General features: G+C 44.4%; 2 protein-coding genes and 6 non-coding genes across 9 annotated transcripts in view; 1 reads left to right on the top strand and 7 right to left on the bottom strand.

Annotated features, from left to right (window-relative positions):
- The window catches only part of SURF1 (SURF1 cytochrome c oxidase assembly factor), a 33,887-nt gene extending 31,721 nt beyond the window's left edge, over positions 1-2,166 (top strand). Inside the window, exon 9 of the mRNA XM_075578806.1 lies at positions 2,023-2,166. Coding sequence (XP_075434921.1) covers positions 2,023-2,134 — 112 coding nt within the window. The 3' untranslated portion in view covers positions 2,135-2,166. The remainder of the gene's footprint in view (positions 1-2,022) is intronic.
- A 1,566-nt stretch (positions 2,167-3,732) lies between these two features.
- Positions 3,733-10,390, bottom strand: RPL7A (ribosomal protein L7a). Of its 2 annotated transcripts, none has more exons than XM_075578798.1 (8): positions 10,366-10,390; positions 9,319-9,439; positions 7,882-8,031; positions 6,643-6,783; positions 6,137-6,216; positions 5,411-5,541; positions 5,088-5,157; positions 3,733-3,900 (listed from the first exon to the last, which is right to left on the bottom strand). In XM_075578798.1, exons 1-8 carry the CDS (start codon positions 10,366-10,368, stop codon positions 3,796-3,798), a joined length of 801 nt encoding a protein of 266 aa, XP_075434913.1. In that variant the 5' UTR covers positions 10,369-10,390; the 3' UTR covers positions 3,733-3,795. The 2 variants fall into 2 exon arrangements, with proteins under 2 accessions (XP_075434913.1, XP_075434912.1); XM_075578797.1 differs by lacking the exon at positions 10,366-10,390 and adding an exon at positions 10,070-10,147.
- LOC142472449 (small nucleolar RNA SNORD36) lies at positions 5,234-5,308 on the bottom strand. Its single transcript, XR_012789698.1, has one exon. It is a non-coding gene; the product is annotated as a small nucleolar RNA SNORD36 (small nucleolar RNA).
- LOC142472448 (small nucleolar RNA SNORD36) lies at positions 5,643-5,721 on the bottom strand. Its single transcript, XR_012789697.1, has one exon. It is a non-coding gene; the product is annotated as a small nucleolar RNA SNORD36 (small nucleolar RNA).
- On the bottom strand, positions 6,300-6,375 carry LOC142472445 (small nucleolar RNA SNORD36). Its single transcript, XR_012789695.1, has one exon. It is a non-coding gene; the product is annotated as a small nucleolar RNA SNORD36 (small nucleolar RNA).
- On the bottom strand, positions 6,881-6,953 carry LOC142472451 (small nucleolar RNA SNORD24). The gene has a single exon (XR_012789700.1). It is a non-coding gene; the product is annotated as a small nucleolar RNA SNORD24 (small nucleolar RNA).
- LOC142472446 (small nucleolar RNA SNORD36) lies at positions 8,363-8,439 on the bottom strand. The gene has a single exon (XR_012789696.1). It is a non-coding gene; the product is annotated as a small nucleolar RNA SNORD36 (small nucleolar RNA).
- Positions 9,864-9,936, bottom strand: LOC142472450 (small nucleolar RNA SNORD24). The gene has a single exon (XR_012789699.1). It is a non-coding gene; the product is annotated as a small nucleolar RNA SNORD24 (small nucleolar RNA).
- Positions 10,391-10,460: the final 70 nt, after the last annotated feature.

Raw genomic sequence — 10,460 nt, 5'->3', positions numbered from 1 at the left:
TTTACGAGAATGCCAGATCAGCCATTAGACTACATGAACATACACGCAAGATAAGGATCAGCAGGGAGATACCACGTCACAAAGCTTTTCCCAGCAACACTTAGCAAAAGTTTTAGACATTGAATTGGGAAGAAAAAGGCCACTCAAGTATTCATCGTAGGTTTTAGTTCCTATGATTTGCCATATGAATCTCAACAAGACCAAAGTGATGTTCAACAAATGTGTGAACTCTGCAAAGATTTAAATAAATGGAATACTAGAAGTCAAAAATTAGGTCTGCCTTGGCCAGCAGGTAGCAATGGATGCAAACCTTTCAAATGAAATAGAAGAAACAAAGAAACCTTTCAAGAGAGCCTTCCAATGTGCTTCGAGAGGAAAGCATTAGACCAGTGTACCATGCCCACGTATGGATGTGACACTCGGACCCTAAAAGAAAGATAATTCAGAAGCTTCAGACAACCCAAATAAGTATGGAGAGATGCATGCTGGGTAGTACCTGACATGACCACAAGGGTGAAGAAAGTAAAACGTGAGTGGGTCGGGTATATCGCAGGAAGAAATGACCATCGTTGCACAAAGATGGGAGTCCACTGGATTCCAAGGGATATCAAAAGACTAAGTTGATAACCAAATGTAAGATGGGAGGAGGAATTAAGAAAATATGTGTTGGGGCAATATGGAGAGGATTGCAAACTCAGTACCTGGAAGATCATTGGGGCGGCCTTTATCCAGCAGCAGATGGACCAGGGTTAAAGATAATGCTAAATTAGATCTGCAATTATGTGCGTGGGGAGAGGGGTATGCTTAAAAAGTGTGAAACTTGGTGAAAAGGTTTTCAATAATTGTATTACAAAAAACATCCATGCCCTGGACAGCTCCACACCAGCTTACACTTGAGTGCTGTGCTACACATTTTCTACAATGTAAATGTAAATTATACTTACCTCTCTGCCCCTTCCTTGTGCTTGGATTCGGACCCCTGTAAATCATAGGAACTGAAGGATGCTGCGGTTACCAACGCACTGAGCTTAGTCTCTGCAGGTTTAAAGCATCAAAAGTTAAACTTTTCTACTGCTCGGAGCGTTTCAGCGCTGTAGAGAGTTTACAAACCCAACAGTGCATGTCTGTATTGTCAGTCGTAGATCACAACACTGCAAAGGTTAAAGTGAGAGAAATGAATCCCCCCAAACCTTTGTCCTGTTCACCTATTTAGGGTCATACAGATTTGAAGCAGTGTGTCTCGGGAGCTGAACCCCGTTAATTTCAGGTGCGGGCACCCCCTGCTTCCGGAGATACCTCCGAAGGGGGCGCCGGTATCTCTGCGGAGTTTAAATGTCCAGGTCACGTGGGCCAATAGGAAGCCGCACCGGCTGACATCACGGCTTCCTATTGGCCCGCGTGAGGCGGGACATTTAAATGCCACCATTAGATTAAGGATCAGTTTCTCTGCTTACAGGGATACCGGCACCACAACGGCGGGTAAGTATCTCTGGAAACAGGGGGTCACCGGAGCAGAAATTAACAGGGTTCAGCTCAAGACCCCCTGCTTCAGCTCGAGACCCCCTGCTTCAAACCTGCAATGAAAAAAAAAAAAAAAAAAAAAAAAAAAAGTGTTTCTTCCCTCCCCCCAAAACTTAACTGATATGGATGCTTTAAAAGGGTATGCCAGCTAAATAACGACAGAGACATGAAGGGATGAAAGGCTCTTACACTGTTAGTTCCAGTGTTGGAGAGAACACTGGCCTGAAGGTGTTAAATAGCTGGTGCAATTAGATACGCTGCCAACTTCTTTGGATTTAACAAGGGAACAGATTAAACAGCGAGACCGGTGCCAATTTACCAGTCTCAGGACAGATTATGTCTGAGGAAACAGGTGCAGTATTTGTTACCAAGTGCTCATTTGCATGTCATTACCCAGAAACCCTAGCTGCAGTGGAAGCAAGAGATAATGGGGAAGGGCAGGGCTGCAGACCTGTCCGACATGTGAACGTGCTCACACGTGATATTTTTACTTTGTTACAGGTGGAAGCCCCCAGTGGTTGATGCAGAACTTGGCAAGTGCAGGGGGATCTATAAAATCCTGTGCCGGCTCTTCCCTGCCAGCGCTCGTACAGAACAAAGTTTAGCTTTTTGATAATCATTTATTTGTTAAGTAAATATGGGCCTGCACTTAAGTGTTGCAATGCCCCCTATTCAGTCAGTTTGAGCACTACAATTAAATACAATTATTTTGTTACATAAGTGAGAAGACGTTTGCATTCAATGAACAAAGGCTATACACATTCAGTTTACAGATGGACGGTCAGAGAGATGATTATGGGCAAAAGTAACATTTACAGACAGGATTCAAATTGTGTTAGAAGAGGTAGGATAGGCCTTCAGTGTGTCAGGAGGGGCCCTGCCTCAAGGAGCTTACAATCTATAGGCTGGGTAAGGTGACATTGTAACATTACCAAACAGCAGCACCCTTCTGCCGACGCCTTTGGAGTGACAGGTGTATCATATCTGTGATTTTGTGGAAATTGGGGGGGGGGGGGGCTGGGAGAAAAAAAAAAAAAAAAACAGCAGCATGGTAACAGTACCTCAATTAGACAGGGGGGGGGGGGGGCTGATGGACTGCAGGGGGTCTGAAGTGGCTCTTGTCCGCATACTGTTAACCTTTTCCATGGTGGCCAGGGGCAACAAAGGCATATTGGGGAGTCTTCTTGGGGAGACACCTTTGATGTGACTCAGATGTTACATCAGATTCTTTTGCAGAAAGGTTGCAACAATAGAAATCAGAATTTAAAACGTGGACTCTCCCAAATGACGTGCCCAATAGGAATCTGGATAGATTGAGTAACTGGTGAGGAATGTCAGCTTTCCTGCACCAATTAACATAACACTATATAGAACCCATATTATTGTAATCACTTTATTTCATATAGCACTGCTCTCCCAATGGGATTCAAAATCACTTTACAATTACAGTATAGTGGGGGGTATATATAGCACAGGCATTTTTAGACTTTAACCTTGTTTGAAAGTGGGCGCAACCACCAAATCTTTCATTGGAGGGGGACTGATTAAATACAGGGGACTCGCACTGAGTTGTGCGCATCATTCTGCAGATTTCATATTCAGTTCCCCCTGGAGACAAACTAGATCCAAAAGATGCCTGAAAAGTCATGTACAGGTGGTCAGTGTGGCGTTATTCTCCGTGCCCTGCACGGTTGTAGGTGTGTGGCCAGCGCTGCCACTCTTCTCTAGTAACCCCTGGTGGTAGCTGGCAAGTTTGCTCATGTGGTAGGTGCGTCCAAAGAAATTTTACTTAAAAAAATAAAGTAACAGTACACCGTGTTCTGTTCACAACAGCCAAGGACACTTCGCAGTATTGTATTTGGCAGAGCTAAACTGGCTGTATTCCCTACAAAAACAGGACTAAACCAGTTTGAAGAGTGGCTAAAATGGAGGAGCGGCTCAGCGAGTAAAGACACTGACCGTGACCGGCACCGAGTTAGAACTCTAAGCAGGGGAACCTGGTTATTATTAAAAGGCCATTTTAACCCGTTAGCCGCCCGGTGTCTGCAACACATTGTAGAGCTCTGCTGTAGTGCTGCCCCGAGTCAGCGAAAGTCAAATTAAAATCATACAGCAGCTGAATTAGAAATAGCTTATAACCTGAAATGGCCCAACACCCATTTGCGGTGTGTGCTCGCCTCCCATTGTGCCCAGCAGTAAAAACAATCAGAATTTATTTTATTTGGAGATGTTTTATTCTTTATGTACAGGACACAGAGGACACGCTCGGGACACCTAACCCAGCTTGGTGGCAAGTTCCCTCGCCTTTGCCTTCTCAAGCTTAGCGATGCGGGCCACAGATTTGGGACCCAGGATCCCACCGCCCCAGTGACGCCGGATCTAGGAGAAAAAGAAAGAGGCAACGGTCAGTTTCTCGCTGGCAAAAAATACAAAGTTAGAAGCAAAAACAGGAACACCGGTAGATTAAAGTGTTTTCTTAGTGGCAAACAAGGCAAAATACGCAGTAGTCTGTTAGGCTTTTATTTATACCCAGGATGGACTTCCCTCCGCAATGTAATCTGCCTCCCTTTGGAAGCTTTAACCAACCTTAGAATCAAGTTTCCCACCAGAGGAAGAGAGAGAACAAAAAAAATTCACATTTCCCATTGCCTTTATGTAATTATCCTTCAGTCCATCACCTCCATATAAACTACTGAACATGTCACCACCAACTGCTCACTTTGGTGCCAAGAGAACGTGGTCCTTTACAAATAACCTTTTGTGGTTGCCACATATTGCAGAGGGGTACCAAAGATTAAAGCAGCACGGACATTCACACAAGCAAGATGAACCCTCTTTGCTACCAGAAGATCCAGCAACAGTGCAAAGCAATGCATGGCAGGCACGTCTGGGAGCAAGGGGGTTAAATAAAAAGCACAATCAAGATTACAAGCTCCAAGCGTCAAAACAGGATATCAAGCGCTGTGCAAACCCCCGGCCTTCCCCACAAGCCATGAGAAAGGGAGGTTTCTTTCTAATGCGCATGAAAAATTTGAGGTTACAAAGCAGCGCCCTCTGCAAAAATGGGGCTAGTCCCAAAACCGCAACCTCCCCCAAAACCCCCTGTTCCAGACTGATGAGTCTCATTACAAACAGGCTGGTTCAGTGACAACTTTTAAGAGTCTTCAGCAGATCTATTCTGTGTGATCCAGGATAAGTATTAGTTTGATGCAAAGTTCTAGCCACTGTTTTGCTTTTGGAGAAGTGTATATTTGTTGGTGGTGATTCCTTTTAAACAGAAGCGATTCAGAGATTAAATTAAAACAGGACGAGCTTCTGAAGCCCCACAGATCCCTACTTCAAGTGCCCAGGAGACCTAAGAGGGTTTGAAGATGCCGTACACTAGTTTCCAGATAGGAAAAACCCACTCATGTTCATCTATTAAGCAGGAATGGAACCTACAAACCCCTCCTCCTCCGATACTAAACTGCACTGCTCTGGGTTTACATCAGAACCAGGGGGAAGACACGAATTCATTAAATGCTTGTGGGCCTTTAAAAGTACCTGAAATCTTAACCCAGTCTTACCTCATCATATCGGTCATTGTAGTTTGTCTTGACAGCTTCCACCAGTTTAGCGAGTGCTCCCTTGTCCTCACTATGGGGTAGAGAGGACTAGGTTAGTGATGACAGTCCTGGTACACATGCAAGCACTAAAACATTGCCAATTCTTCCTTGCTCAGGGTTAAAAAGCTCAGAGTGCCACACGGTTGCATTCAGGTGAAGAAATTCTATGATCATCATTGCTAGGAAGATTCAGGTTAAGAAAATACAGTGCATCTGTGATCCAACAACCACAGTACAACATGTACGGCAAGTCTTGCCACGCTACTGGAAAAACAAACACTTACGGGTTAACTTGTGTGAATGCAACACTGGTGCAGGTCTTCCTGTGTACCAGACGGCCCAGCCTGGCCTTGCCTTTGACAATGCAGTAGGGGACTCCCATTTTACGGCACAAAGCTGGCAGGAACACAACCAGCTGGAGGACAGATAAGTGTAGTGTTAGCTCGGCCTGTTTTACAGTGAGTGAGAGCCAGCACTATCCTTGCTATGCCTGTGAGGAAGGCGAGAGCTTTTGCAATTGCTCAGGGTTAAAAAGCTCACATTTAATCGTCACGTTTTTACGTTCAGGTGAAGAAATTCATATTCATCATTGCAATATACAAGCTCTGCCTTCCATGCAAGGGTGGGAAATCGCCTATGTAATTCATGATGACACCAAGCTCTGTGCTGCAGTAGATTGTCTGAGCTGTGTATGTTGGGTTACCATCATACATCTCATTTGAGTCAATGGTCTATAGATATTTTACAGCACCTTGCTATCTAGCCACAACACCAATGAAGGTGTCACACACACACAGCACTGTCACAACCCAGAGGAATCTCCGCTGGAAAGGGGAGAAAGTGGTTCCCAAGAGACACATACTTGTCTGTGTAAGGCTTTGATGGACTGAAAATTATTTTTTTAATGCACTCTGCTTTTGTAACATATGTCCCTTACTTTATGTAAATGTACTCCTGCTATGACTTGCATTTTTTCCTAATAAAGCAGACTTGTCAACCACTAAACTCACCTCAATAGGATCCACATCATGAGAGATCACCACAAGCTGGGCCTTCTTGTTCTCCACCAGAGTGGTAACAGTGTTGACACCTGCAAGGCCACAGAGTATTTATTGCTGCTCTGCTCTCATTACTGCTGCAACTTGAACAGTAACATAGTATAAATAAGCAGCTATTGCTCAGGGTTAAAAAGCTCATGTTTTAATCCACACATGTGGTTTCAGGTGAAGAAATTCAAACATCATTGCAATAGCGCTCCCCGGTGGTCACTTTATATATTACTCAAACCATCTTCTGCATTATTTTGACCCCTTTGCCAATCCAATGTGGCACTATGTGGATGTCAGGCTTCTTTAGAGCATCTTGCACCACAAGAGGCTTTACATTTAAACAGCTGAGAATATTTACACATTTCATACAGCCCACATACTTGTTGCAAAGCCAATTTGTGCCTTGGTTCAGCCTTTAAAAAGCATGCAGACATGAACGGCCGCTTTACAAGCTTTTTCAGTATTACCTGCTCTAACGACAGCGGCTCTCTTGGTAGGAACATCCCCTTTGCCGGCAGCTTTCAGTTCTGCACGGGCCAGCAGCCTTTTCTTCTTCTCCTGCTTGGTTTCAGGTCTGTATTTGTGGGCCAACTTAAAGAGCTGAGTGGCTGCAAAGGAAAAAGTTCATTTATTTTCTACCTCTACCCAACAGCACATTTTTGAAAGCCCAAAATCTACCAGTTATGTCTAAGTATTTACACACTGTGCATCAGCGATCTTGGTGGAAAAGTGTAATCACAAAAGCTTTTCAGATAGCAAATATTTAGCATCATTTGCACATGTATGGCACAAAACCTCAAACACTACAGAGTTGAAACAGCTTCTGGAGAATCAAACTGGAAGGTTTACACTAAACTGAATGGTCCATTCACCCAAGAAGTTCAGTCACCTTTCACTCGGTATGCACAAACATTTTATTACAAGACCATTATGACAAGGAAATGTAGAGTATTTTTTTTTGTTTAACCAAATGAATTCACCGACTGTATCTGCTGGTTTTGCTTGTCACTACATAAGTGGTATGTTAAAAAGTGCCCAAACCCAGTCACTTTTATCCTACCTTAACTTATTTCATATAGCACTTTACCAATGAGACACAAGCACTTCACAATTACAGTATATAGCATAAAGCTTTACACTCTTCTGCCCCTCCTTACACCTCAGGCCTAATTTCTCGCTATGCACCATCCCGACTCTTGCGTTCTTCTCAAGGATGTCTTCTCTCTACCCCCGTTGTATCTAAAGCCCTCTCCCGCCTTAAGCATCTCTCACCGACTGCCCCACACCTCTAGAATGCCCTTCCCCCTCAATACCGGACTAGCACCCTCTCTCTCCACCTTAAGACCCACTTGCTTAAGGAAACATCTCAGTATCACCGTGGCTAATACTATACACCCGATACATAAAGCTTGGACCCTTGCAGACGCACTTACCAGAATTCCCTCCCATTGTCTCTGTACATACTTCCTACCTACAAATTAGATTGTAAGCTCCTCAGAGCAGGGACACCTCTTCCTAAATGTTACGTTTATGTCTGAAGCGCTTCTTCCCAGGACCTGTTATTTATATGATTGTCGTGTATTACTACTGTGACGCGCTATGTACATTAATGGCGCTATATAAAGACATACAATACAGTACGCAGCACAATAATGTTTATAGACAGTCTATGCACAGCTTATAAATGCTCTTTGCCTGGTTCTCACCTGTCTGACGGTCCAAAGCCTGGGTAAATTGGTTGATTGCAGGTGGCACCTTCAGACGTTTGTACAGAATGGACCTCTGGCGCTGAAGCCGGATGTAACGGGGCCATTTGACAAAGCGGGTCAGATCACGCTTGGGCTGAATATCCTGACCTGGGAAACAGAAAACGCATCAGAAAATTATTACCCTGCAGCTTATGTGTAAAGATCAGGGGCAACAGGTGAATAAATCTGCCATATAGGAACACGTTTCCATTATTACGCCTTTTGCAAACAAGAGATGTTTATGCTCCCAATACATTAAAAAAAGAGAAGCCAAGTAACACGATTCTCAAAGACCTTAGAGGCCCTCCAGACTATCACATTTCCTATGCAGTTTATGATTGTTCATTACTTTAATCATAAACAGAAAAACTTTCCATAAAAACTACAGGTGTTCACAAGACGTCTTGCTATGTCTGGGAGGAAGGCGAGAGCTTTTGCAATTGCTCAGGGTTAAAAAGCTCATTTAATCTTCACATTTTTAGTTTCAGGTGAAGAAATTCAAAATCATCATTGCAATATACAAGCTCTGCCTTCCAGGTAAGGGTGGGAAATAGCCTTTGTAAGCCCCAATTCCAAATGACACCAAAGGACGAGTAATGCGTGTACCAACAATGGCTCACATGGCAGCATCCACAGCAGCACCAAAGCAGACTAGCTTTGCACATAGAATGCTATGCCACTCGGGAGAATCTTATGCCATAATGCCTACACAATGTTACCATTATGCATATCCACATGTCACCGCTTCCTATTGGTTTACATGATGCAGGGCATTTAAGCCGCCATTATAATAGGACCACAAGCTCCCTCACTGCAGAGATACACGGTTATGGAGACAAGCCTCTTGGGAAGCAGAGGGTCCCTGGAGCTGAAACAGTTCTGTTCCAAAGACACACTGCTTCAAACCCGTAGTTACAAAACAAAAAGGTGAGTTCAGTACTACATGTTTTGCTGCATTAAATAAAAGTTGTCACACAATGACGACCATGTAACCGAGGGGGGGGAGAAGGCTGTACGATAGCTTATATTGGATTAACAAGTAGATGTTATATTATAAGCTTCCCATTTCAATCAGATCTCCCTCTTACTGTACACAATATTTTGTTTCTGTAAGAGGGATATCTGGCTGGAATGGAAAGCTTCTTGGTCCAATAAAAAAAGGTATACCACCTCCTTCCCCTCCCTTTACTACATGGAAGAATGGACTAACTATCCACCCATCATTGTTTACTATGAGACACTAAATAGGATTTGTTCCATGCTCAGCATCAATCTCCAAGCAGCTCTTACGTGGCATCAGTGATGGATTCTGTAAATCTAGGCCCTTCCAAAAGTAGCGAGGAGAAAAAATATATATAATAATTTGGAGCTACGAGGTTTAGTTTTCCCACTCACCAATGCCATAGTTCTTTGGCCTCTTCTCAAACAGAGGATTCACCACCTTTTTGGCCTCAGTCTTCTTAGCTACAGAAGGGGCCGGTGCCACCTTCTTCCCCTTGGCCTTCTTCCCTTTAGGCTGGCAGAAGGGGAAAAAAATAAATATATATATATAAACGTTATTCAAGTTATGCAGTCAAACATCCCCTGCGACACGGATAACCGAGGTCAACCAAGAACTGTCACCAAATCACCTAAACATTTCCTGATCAGTGAATATTTCAACTAAGTCACATCACCGACCAAAAGTATTTAGCTAGGCCAGAGTTGCAAACGCCTTCGGCATTATGGCCTTGTTGAATCTCTGACTTCTATACAACTACCAAGTAAGCCTTCTAACGTAACATTTAGATTGTAAGCTCTTTGGGGCAGGTTCTCCGTTAGCCGTATATACCTGCTGCACTTACTCCCATTGTATTGTATATAGCGCTATGTGAATAGTTGTACATACATATTGAGCCCAGCTCCCAAGAGCTCAAAACCCAATGAATATTAATAAAACGTGCATCAGCGATCTTGGTGGAAGTGTGTCGTCACAGCGGCTCAGATTGCAAATATTCGTTTACATCATCTGCACGTATAGAGGCGGGAACACCGCAACAAGGGCATATACCCGATTACAAGGCACAATGACTTGGGCAGTGCCAGGAGTAAGTGTCACCATGACAATACATGGCTATAGAATCGGGGCAGAGGCCTCTACACATACCCGGCCGCCTCTCAGCCGGGGGCTAGGAAAGCCGAGGTCGCAGTCTTCACGGGTAGGCCCCATCAGGTTCCCACACTGACCGTCTCATGGCCTAACAGCCCCGCCGACGAGGGTAAGGAAGGGGGGGCAACATCTGTCATTCTACCGGTAAAATACCGACCCGTACCCGGACATATCCCCGGATTCATAACGAGAACACTCCCCCGCGCGTTAAAAGCAAAGGGTCTGGTGGGCTCCGGCCCTTCCCGGTGAGGATGGCAGCGGATTGTAACCGGGCGGCGCCGTGGAACACTCACCATGGTGGACAGGGGCAGAGAAAGGAAGGAAGAGGCATTGTGGGTAATATATGTATCCGCCAGCCAAATGTCGCGAGACGTTGCTGGCAACGCGA

This window comes from Ascaphus truei, chromosome 21, assembly GCF_040206685.1.
Source record: "Ascaphus truei isolate aAscTru1 chromosome 21, aAscTru1.hap1, whole genome shotgun sequence".
NCBI lineage: Eukaryota > Metazoa > Chordata > Amphibia > Anura > Ascaphidae > Ascaphus > Ascaphus truei.
The sequence above is the reverse complement of the archived record's forward strand: the minus strand, read 5'-3'. Positions and strand labels throughout refer to the sequence as shown.

Bases quoted from the DNA above. Each gene is read 5' to 3' on its own strand.
- RPL7A (XM_075578797.1), bottom strand. From the start codon at position 10,132: ATGGGGCCTACCCGTGAAGACTGCGACCTCGGCTTTCCTAGCCCCCGG. The intron at 6,217-6,642 runs GTAATACTGAAA...GTGGCCTTGCAG, and splicing joins AGCCGCTGTCGTTAGAGCAG to GTGTCAACACTGTTACCACT. The intron at 3,901-5,087 runs GTAAGACTGGGT...TTTTTCTCCTAG, and splicing joins ACAATGACCGATATGATGAG to ATCCGGCGTCACTGGGGCGG.